An 11069-nucleotide genomic window follows, 5' to 3' on the forward strand; every position below is an offset into this window, starting at 1 on the left:
CGGAGTTTCCTACTTTTTCCGCAACTGTCGCTGAAGTCAACCCGGAGTTTGGCTCTGGGTCCTGCGCACCCTTAAAGGGACAGACTAAAAGCATTTTTACGAGAGATATATTCAGAAACTGTTTATAAAGAAACTATGCGATAAACAAATAAAACTGGTTTCATGGAATAAAGAATCAGAGAACACGTTGTTTCTGAAAGATACCTTATAGGATTAATGCAAAGAATCAAATGACAATTATATAAATAAATAGGATTGTAAAACTGATAATTATTTATTATTTTAATTTTTTCCAAATGTAAATAAAGAAATAAGTTTTCACTTGCAAATAAACAAATTAATTGTGGCAACAATTAATTATATAAATAAATATTCTTTAAATAACAAATGTAATTATTATTTAAGATTTGAATCCTGTTTTCATTGTATTTTTATCAAAATAATTTTAATTAAAAATATTCTCTGCAATGCTCATACCTGATCCAATCAAATGATGAAATTGACCATTACCTGAAGACATTAATTGTCTATTATTAGTCATTTTAGTAATTACAATGCAGAAACAAGTGAATATGTTGCAGGAAATTGGGTAATGAACTTTGAAATAAATCAAATGATATTTAATAACCAAATGAAGCTTTTTCGTACCTCTTGTCATAAATTATTATTGTTGTACAATATTCATTATAATAAAGAAAAGTATAGATCATAACAAAAGAAATCATATCGCAAATTATACAATTCCTGACTTTCGCTGGTGATATTACACATGCTGATACAGACTTGTTGCTTAGTTTTTTTCCAACTGTTACTGTCATTTTTTCTGATCAATACAATAATACGATGCGTAATTATAGTGATACTAACTGAATAAAACATCGACTACATTTAAATATTTTTTTGAAATTATTTCTATATGAGGTTTTTGTTCCTTTCGCGTTGATCTTGTGCACCACTAACTAAGTTAATATTTAACGGAACTTAGGTAATTCATTTAAATGGCCCAACAGTAATTGAAAGTAGGATCTTTTACTTTACATTTCGTTGTTCACTTGGAGCTTCTATGGTTTTTTCTTCAAGTGCTTATTAGACTGTACAATGTATATAACGGCAGACAATACGTTTGAAAGGTATCTTCCAAAATACACGAACAAAAACTCGTAACGCTTCTTAATTAACTGGACAACAATTTGTCACTTCTCGTGTAATTTACTTTATCTTCTAAAAAACTAGTTCTCGTTTCTCAAAAGACTTGTACCGAACCTTCAATTATTTCTAGTTACGGTCACGACGATAACTCGGTAGTTACAACTATGTTTGTGTAACAAATGTAGCGCTTAATTGTTACATTACCTGTATAAATGACGATTCGAAATCCCGCAGTTATGTTCTAGGTGACTCCTACCGATATACATTTCATTTCCTCGTTAGAAATGCATGCAGTTTGAATTTGAAATGGTAATAAATCAATTGACCTTCTATCGACTATAAAAACAGCATTTGATTAACTAATCGCTTAACAGTAATCAGTAGTAGCTATAATACCGATACAAGAACTAATCATTAATTACAAAATCGCGATTTAAAAAAATCCTTGTGAAAACGAGACTTCTACAATTAATAAAAACAAAAACAAGTATTTGCAATAATTGCTTATTTGATTGGTAATAAATTGAACGAATAGATAATTATAAACAAAATTTTATATTATTTCATCATGTTAACAAAAAAATAAAAAAAAAGGAATTCTATTGCGCTCACTTTAAATGCCAAATGTGCAGAATAAGGCATTTGAAATTAACAACGTTGTTATTATATTAACACAAAGTAAGTTAAATAAAAGTTACATGGTTTTATATCAAATATAAAGATGAAATGGAATGTTTTTAGGTGAAAGCACCTAGATGATTTGAAGATGATCTTTATTTTCTTGAAACGAAATCTTTCTATAACGAAATTATAGTATATTTTTTAACACACAGTTCTTCGTAGTTGACGTTTCGAGAACTGTCCAATTTTCATTTGACCCTCCAAAAGAATGATGCTATTTGAAGTGGTCATTTCAAATGCCTTGTCCTACATAATGTTAACCCGTATATATATCATATACGCTAACATTTGTTTAGTACAGTGTGGTAACGTGATACTAGTGAATGTTGCATTATGGTTTTTATAGTAACTATAAAATTCATGTTAATTATTTATTATATCACACAATACTGAGTACCATTCTACTGCTATTAATACCAAGATTAATAAAAGGCAATAACAGAAGCATCTTTTTACACTTCCATCGTTGTCGACAATCGTCAAATGTGTTAATAGAATTCAATGTAAAAGAAAGAATCTTAGTTTATTGCAAATACTGTTTTACTTGCTATATTACACATTCGTTTTTATTTGTCTCGTTTTATTACGTATTTTTTTCATATTTTCTCACCTTTTACAATAAATTTACAATGAGGATTATAAATTCATTGCTAGAAAGAATTCTCTATAAAATTGTAATTTTTGTTCATTTATTCTAACGTTTTTGTAAATAGTAATTCGACGCGGATACGAATGTTCCACATCGATTCGATTCTTACCCACACTATATGAAACACGCACATTTGACTGCCACCATTATCGTAATTAATATTATTCAATTAAATAAATAGACAAGTTTAAACCCTTGAATTCTTTAAACGCACACCGTTTATACCCCCTGATAAATTAAATATTATGTCTTTCGTTGGACTGATTTTTTTCGTTAATATTACCACCGAACTTTAAAGAAACAAATGCAAACATGTTTGGTTCGCGGAAATGTCTACTATTTTATAAAGATTAGATACTTGTAAAAGTTTGCATACATAGATCAATAAAATTCTATCGTTAATATTTGTGCGAATCAAGAGGAAATTGGTAATTTATGGGAAAAAAGTGTGTCCAATCGAAAGTCATGTTGAACATTAAAAGGAAGGTACATAAATCATTTTCAGTATGGAAGTGCGCGTCAATCAGCGGCGTGAACAAAAGTTTAAAATATTGAAGCACGTTTCAATACGTTCCTGTTTTAGCGAATAAGTGCTCTTATCCTGACCATACGACTAGAATCGGTCAGTTTACATTTTACAGGGCGACCAGCCCTACAAAGATACGAAATCATAGGGTATTCGTTTTCCAAATATTTGTTTTTTTATTAAATTATTCGTTTTGTTTTCAGTAAAGATTTCAAGTTTTCAAAACTTGTACGATTCTATATCTTTTCTGAGAACATAACTCTTCATTTTCATTATTCACTTACATATTCAATGTCTCGTTTAATTTACACTTTTGTTATTGTATGTGCAATGCCTAAAATTATATTATATAAATTTTTCATATGATTTTAACGAATGTACAAATAAACTAACGTAGTGCGATACAATAACTTTGGAACTGATTGTAAAGTATGAAAATTTGCAAACACAACAGACGTCTTTGCAGAGCTGGTTGCACCCCCAACGTTAGGAAATATCAGTAAACAGCCCATTTTATTACACTAGTAGTATAAGATAGTCGTGATAGAAAATAGTAAATATAAATTTTTTGTTTTTAATGGTCATGAATGATGAAATCACTGTCAACAGTGCAGAATTATAATTTTATCTTTCAATTTTTATCTACCTTCTTTTTACCATTTTCTAAAAAGAATATTTAGCTCGTTTTGGAGATAGGCCTAACGAAATTTCAATGGACACAATGTTTCTTGTCCTTTTTTTTTGTGGCTTTTTCGACACCAATTTTGTATCTTTATCCCGGTAGAACGAGGCTTCAGAACGGTTTCTTCTTTTTTTAATTCATTTTCTGTTTTTTATTATTATCAATTTTTTAATACGTCATATAAAAAAGTTCTAGTATCGATTTTATACTAGTACAAAGAAAGTTTAAAGCAACAGTTTAAAGAAAAATTTCTATTAGGTTAATCACGATCAATACATATTTCAGAGTATCATTTATATTTACACTTATACAAACTGCCATACATTCTTATCATATTTGACCATATTTATTCATCTCCGTGTATATAACATTAAATATGTCAAACATTCATAAATTTAGTAGAAAATATATCATATTTACTGTTAAATGCGCTATGCTTAACATATTCTCCGGTATTAAATAATTTCATGTTAAATAATATGTTCGTGCAATGTGCCATATCATTAAATATTATGTCACTATCCTCGTTCTACCAAAGTTTTTTTTTTTTTTACAATATTCTAACTCCATAAACGTTACCCAAAAACTGTTATCAAGAAACTTCTTTAGAAATTGTTTCTAGAACGAAAAAATATTTCCAAGAAATGCCTCTAAGAATTTCCTTACGTCTGATAACACATTTAACATTAAATATGTTAAACAGGTTATCAATTAATTTATTACTAAATTCAGTGTGCAACAGTTGATATTACCTTAAAATTCGGTGTGCTATATCTTGAAATAACACATCACCTCATTCACCCTATCACAACATTTTGTGACTTCATGTTGACAAAGGCTTCTAAAAAAAAAAGAAAAAAAAAAAAACATTTTTAAAGTGCATTTCTTGAAAAACCATTCTCAAATTACGTCCTTAAAAAGCATGCTCGGAAAGCATTTTCAAGAAATGTCTTCGGAAATTGTCGCTAGAAAATATGTTTTCAAAAATTGTCTGTGTGCTTTAATTAGCCTTGAGCTTTTCGTAGTCCACTTTTCCGTTGGCGTAATTCTTCCCTGTCGCTTTCTTGCTGTGTTTAGTACCCAGGTAGGCGTCGTGAAAGAATTTAGCGAAAAGGACGAAGTAGCTGAAGTACATGAGCAAACTGAATTTGACATTGACACGCGAGACATTGCACTCAATCTGGCCACTTTCCAAGTACTGGTAAGCTTTAATGTTTACGTAGAGGCCGATAACCATTTGTGCTATCTGCAGAATCGTGATGAACATGGAAATCCATTTTGGTGGTCTGTAGCGCATTGCTTTCAGAGCGTAATAGGAGTACATTATGGAGTGAACGAAGTAATTCATTACGATGAACCATCTAGCGTGTGCTGTGTTTTCCGAATATGAAAACCACGAGTAAAGAAGCACTGTTATATGGTGATACCAATGTAGAAAGATTAGAGGCTGTTTTCTTAACACGATGAAGATCGTGTCACCAAGTTCGGGAAGTTTTGATAGCACGAACATCCATGCCCAGAAACCAGTCACCCGGTTATGCTCGATGAAACTGAAAGCAAACAATTATTCCCTTATTATTGATTTTTATACGTTCATTTGTTATTGTCTTATGATGTTATTATTATCTCTATATGCTTGTTGAATTTAATTCTTTGAGGCACACGATTATAAAAGAAAAAGAAAATTCAAGCCGCACAGAAGAACAGTGTCAACAACTTGCTAACGCGTTTTGACTTGTATGCAATTTTGATTCCACTTGTACTTTTAGCGTTGGTTTATACTATTGCCGTATGAATGAAAAACTTTAAATAAAATAATAAAACTAAGCAAAAGGTGGGATAGTTTTAAACCCACCTAACTTCAAAAAGGTCAAGAGCTCAAACAATATTTGTATTATATATGTTTATATTAAAACAAATACAGTTTCATTTAGACAGGTAAATAAATTAATGCATAGTAGTTCCCATTATGTTATTTATGAAAATTATGTATCCACTTCAGAGATAATTGATAACAGGTTTATTATTATTCTTATTAGTTCTACTCGGATGTCTGGATCAGAGAGACTGAGCTTTTGCCGTTGTATCCCTATCCACCCAGATAATAATAGTCAAGGGAGTAATAGCAATGAATTATAACACAAACATTGTTTTTGAAATGGTTAAAGTTGTACGAATAAGAAAAAGGAGAAATTACCTAGGTACACAAATACTATGGTGAAGCCCAAAATGCCTTAGCACTCTGATCAATTCTGGCGCTGATCTAGTGAATCCAATAATGGAAAATGTTGCAAGCAGTGTGCTCCAAAGTGCGAGCAAGCCTCTTAGTTCAAACTTTGATCTCGTGGACATGTAATGCTGTCCACCAAATACTATAATCATGTAAATGCCACAATAGTAGAAACCATTTGTCCAGTTGTCTACCATCCACGCCGTGGTGTCCATGGGACTGAAGGTTTCTTCGAATTTGAAGACATACGAAGAGTTCGGTACGGTGATCTCCATATAATCCATTTTGTTCATCTTGATATATTTTGTTTTTCAGTTTCTCTTCTACAAAACGCGACACCGCTCACTTCCTCGCGGTTCTATCTCCAGCATGCTGAAAAGATATAAGAAACAAGTTTAAACAAATAATAAGTCCAGATAATTTTACAAATAATAATTTCAGACAACTTATGGTCTGCAAAAAGGGGGAAAACTAACTACAAGCTATTAAAATAATTTTCTACACTAAAAGAACCGAAAATATTACGACACGAGTTATGGCGGTTTATTGTTCCCGCAAGACATTTTTAATTTCCTGTAAAAAAAAAAGAAAAATAATGTCGATGTAATAAACATAAAAAGGGATAAACAGGTTGTTAATTTAGTATTATTTTAAATTTCACTATTGTTACAAGGAATATACAGGATGTGCCAAAAATGTTTTCCCAATAAATTTGAATATGGCACTCTAAACATTTAATATTATTAATATTGTTAAATACACATCCAATATAGAATTTAGTAACAAAAGTTGTATAGTAATAATTTACGGGGTATATTAATTATTCACTGAAAGTAGTAAATATCCACATATTTATGAGCGAGCATGTAGGAGCCCTAAAATAAATATTCAAATAACAAGGAGCATCAGTGATAATGCCTCTATCTTTATCATACAAAATGAAAGTCACGAAATCTATATATTTCCTGACTCCTTGAGCGCTCCACAAAGTCTTCAAAATACAAAAATTAACGTTAAAACAAACTTCCATATTGTTGAAATTAAGAAAAAATATAATACAGGGTGTCCCAAAAATGTTGTAACACCTTGAAAGGGGTGGTTCGGGAGGTGATTTGGAACAACTTTTTCCTTAGCGAAAATGTTGTCCGAGGCTTCGTTAAGGAGATATTAACGGAAAACACTGACCAATCAGAGCGCGAGCATGCCGGTGTGCCGCCCGCGGTAGCGTATGAGCGCGCCCGCTCCACTGGTATGCTCGCGCTCTGATTGGTCAGTGTTTTCCGTTAATATCTCCATAACGAAGCGTCGGACAACATTTTCGCTAAGGAAAAAGTTGTTCCAAATCACCTCCCGAACCACCCCTTTCAAGGTGTTACAACATTTTTGGGACACCCTGTATAAGTCTCAACCTGATGGACACTACAACTTATCTGTATACGCGAAGTTCAGTAGTCCACAAATTTTGCTTATTGTCGGCAAGAGGGTTTCAAATCACCTCCCGAACCACCCCTTTTCAAGGCGTTACAACACTTTTGGGACACCCTGTATATTCTATAAACTGTAATTCCTACATCATTTGATGATTTTTGTTTAACCCTTTGCATTCGAGGCCTTTTTTTTTATATCTACCAGCAACTCGAGATGTTTCTTAACATTCTATTGCTATGAGTATTAAGCTATCGAGATTTTGAAATGAGGTCACCTTTACCTCACCGACAATCATTTTATTGATACGTCGTGCTCCGAAGAAATTGAACCTAAAAACTTCGAGTATTGTAGATTTGCTCCTTAAAACCTAATGGCGAGTGAGAGTCACCTCTTGAGTGCAAAGGGTTAAATTCTTGTTTCAGCGACGACTCCAACATATTCCACTAACATTGGTATCAATCGTTTCGGAATTTAAAAAAAAAACCATACAACTCTTTTAAATTCTTATTTGCCGTTATTTTCGCCGAAAGGATCTCATTAACGTAGTTTCACAATGACAAAATAAAAACGTTAGGTTTCTGCCTCAACTCGCATTTCTTTTGATTACTTTTACTCAAGGTCAAGGTCGTATTCGATAGGCAGTTTGAATATTTTTACGCGATATCATGTTTCCAATACAAAACCAAAATGATCTGGATGTTACCTTGGAAATGAAGGAAAGTTGTTTCTTCGTGTCTCACACTCGTTCAATAATTATACATATATCTCGCGGAAATGTACCTGTAGTTCACAATGTATATTTTACACGTTATTTACAACGTTCCTGTTACGCTTACGCAGCACAGTATACGCGACTTTTGTTTTTACCTGGCCGGATATACTATCGTCTTCATATTTTTGTGAATCGTCGTTATGAAAACTTGCATATTTGTTACGCAAAGCATACAGGTTGCCATTACGTTATATAATCGAGTACGAATCGCCAGATCTGAACGTATTGTATTTTGCTACACGCAAAAATTCTATTCGCAAACGAGTCGTTGCTTTTATTTCACATTTGTCTTAAAAAAGGAACAAACTTAACAAATATTACATTAGGCGTTCCTTATGCAAATTTTGGGCACAACATTGCTTATAATTATTACGTTCCACACGTATATCCCAATCCTTGTCTCTTAACAGCTTGGTATAGTTTGTAGCTTCTCTCTTCTTTTATAATTTTTATAGAATTTAGATATGGCAATAATTTTGTTTCATATCATATCAAGGTGGACTTGTGTGGAGTTGTATTGATAAGTTACAATGGAATGTGTGTTTCTAATTAAAGGGGTATTTCATTTTTTCCCCACCAATTTCGAGGAAATTTTTATGACTGTTTTTGCAGCCAGAGTGCTTGACATTATCTTTTTAAATACGATACGTTTATTTACTTAGCAAATCATCAAAAATATTCCTCGATGTCATTAGTAATTAAGTGTAATAACATTCCAAAATCAATCACCTGGTAATAAACCTCTATTAATCTGTTGACGCAAAAATGAAGAAAACCATAACTTTTGACGTCAATATTTGATCGATCACTACTTGCACCTGTCTATCTTTATTCTGTGTCGCGTTCATGATTGCGTTATTCACTTACACGTAGCTGCAATGATTGCTGTGATTACTTCCTAAGTATGTTGCAAAAGCTGACCGTATTTAACTGGATGGGGTAGATATTTAAACGATAAATGTGTGGTGTGATGAGTGACCTATAATTCTCCGTGAATTACTTTCATTTTTTATCATCTCCTAAGCGATGCGATTAAATAACATGGTGTGAGGGACAAATTTTATTATGACAAATTGTCCATTATGAATAGTGGATCTCTTTGTTCATTTTATCATTGACATTTAAATTTGTTACAAGAAGACTTTCTGCCATGCGTTCTGTGTACTTTTGAAAACTGAAAGGATAAATTAGTATTGTAATACAATAAATTGTGCGTTATAAATACTGGATTTCTTTGTTCATTTTCTCACTTTATCAATAACATTTAAATTTCTTGCAACAAGGCTTTCTGCCATGCGTTCTGACTACTTTTGAAAACTGTAAGGGCTGAAATTGGTCTCTTTCCTATAATTAGTTTAAAAGTTATGAATTTTGTCTCGAACACCCAAGTGTGCATTTTGCACACTGCTTTTAAATAATAAATAGTATAAACGTTGTACATAGTACAATTCCATAAAGTTCATATGCATGCAGAAAATCTTAAAACACAGCACATATGACGTAAATTTCATATTTCTGTATAACTTTACATTAATTCCAAACGTTACCTTGAAAATCGATATTCGTGGCCGAGAGAAGACGGCTCTACTCTGAACGAAAATTGGAATTACCCAGTTGCGTAATGTTTTGTACAGCGAGACGAAGAAAGTGGCTCTGTTCTGACTCCGATGCTCTGTAAGAACTAAAGTAGCGAACCGAGCAAAGGATTTGAGAATAAAAGCGGCGTCTAAGTGTAATTGACGACTAACTGCATCAGAAATTCAGACAAACGCGTATGCTACCCGACCCCTCCATTAACTATCAACACGCTATAAAAAAAAGTAATAAAAAACTGCTATATTGAACTAAGAAACACCGCAGGTGAATATTGTAATTGTGGATATCGTTTCATACTTGGTATAGTCGATTGTATCGAATTGTATATTTCAGTTTGTTTATTGAAAACGTTATTGTTTTGTTTTTCCTATATAATTGATTTGCTGCTCTTTGCCTGACATGTTGTATTAATATAATAAAGAGAAGTCATTTCAAATAAATAATATTTCTTTTATTAATATTTAGTGTACAGTTTAATTAGTAACATAATTTAATAGTGGAAAAATGGTTAGCCGGATAAAAACTTGAAATTCTTGTTATTCGATGGAAACAGTCGATCATATGCTAATGTAATGAAAACAGTCGATCATATGCTAATGTAATGAAAAAAAAAATATATACATGTCGAATTGAGTAACCTCCTCCTTTTCGATGTCGGTTAATAAAGGAATCCATTAACGTATAATTTCCACGAGTAAATAAGCACTGTTGAAAAATTTTCTATCAAATTCAACACAAATCACGTGTTCCAAATGGTCCACCAATATTTTTGCGCTTATTATTTGTATTTATATAAAATTTAAATAAAATAGCTACGATACTCTCAGACTGTTGTCGGACCGGCCAGTATTTTTGTCTACAATAAAACTACCTTGCAAAACATTCCTCGACATTTAAGAAAAACTATACAAGATGAAAGCGAAACGATAAGACACCAGCGTCACGAATTCTTGTTTTTATGTTGTCTTTTATTGTACAGATTCGTTAGAGATTATCTGTGCAAAATAAACCGAGAAAATTACCAAATGTACTTTGAAACGTACAATATTACGTACTTTGAAATTACAATATTCCGAAAGTTAAACAGACAGTGCATAAATTCTTCTCTGTAAAAAAATATTCCAGGAAACACTTTACCACTTGAACTCCTAATGTGCCCCCCTTTAAATGCCTTCTACGGAGTTTACAAATAGGTGCACGATAGTGATTAGTAAAGTGAATCGTGGTTGAAAATACTGTGATGGATGGAAATTTCCAGTCGTTGGGAACCTTCTTTTATGAAAAATGTGCTGTCGTTATTCTCGACGTACATGTACATAAGTAAAATTTCATTCATTTCTAGCTCGTGGTTGCAGT

The 11069-nt window shown here is 32.2% G+C and overlaps 1 protein-coding gene across 3 annotated transcripts in view; it reads right to left on the reverse strand.

Moving 5' to 3' along the window:
* Nucleotides 1-619: 619 nt before the first annotated feature.
* LOC128875586 (elongation of very long chain fatty acids protein 6-like) overlaps nt 620-11069 on the reverse strand; it is a 52541-nt gene continuing 42091 nt past the window's right edge. For 2 of the 3 annotated variants that reach the window (XM_054121290.1, XM_054121287.1), the window contains 2 exons: nt 5885-6289; nt 620-5237 (listed from right to left, as the gene is read on the reverse strand). In XM_054121290.1, the coding sequence (XP_053977265.1) occupies nt 4688-5237; nt 5885-6210 (876 nt within the window). In that variant the 5' untranslated portion in view covers nt 6211-6289 and the 3' untranslated portion in view covers nt 620-4687. Of the gene's footprint in view, nt 5238-5884; nt 6290-9664; nt 9862-11069 lie in introns of those variants that run through there. The other variant, XM_054121288.1, reaches the window with a different exon arrangement.

The sequence above is a fragment of the Hylaeus volcanicus genome, chromosome 4 (genome assembly GCF_026283585.1).
Source record: "Hylaeus volcanicus isolate JK05 chromosome 4, UHH_iyHylVolc1.0_haploid, whole genome shotgun sequence".
NCBI classification, from domain to species: domain Eukaryota; kingdom Metazoa; phylum Arthropoda; class Insecta; order Hymenoptera; family Colletidae; genus Hylaeus; species Hylaeus volcanicus.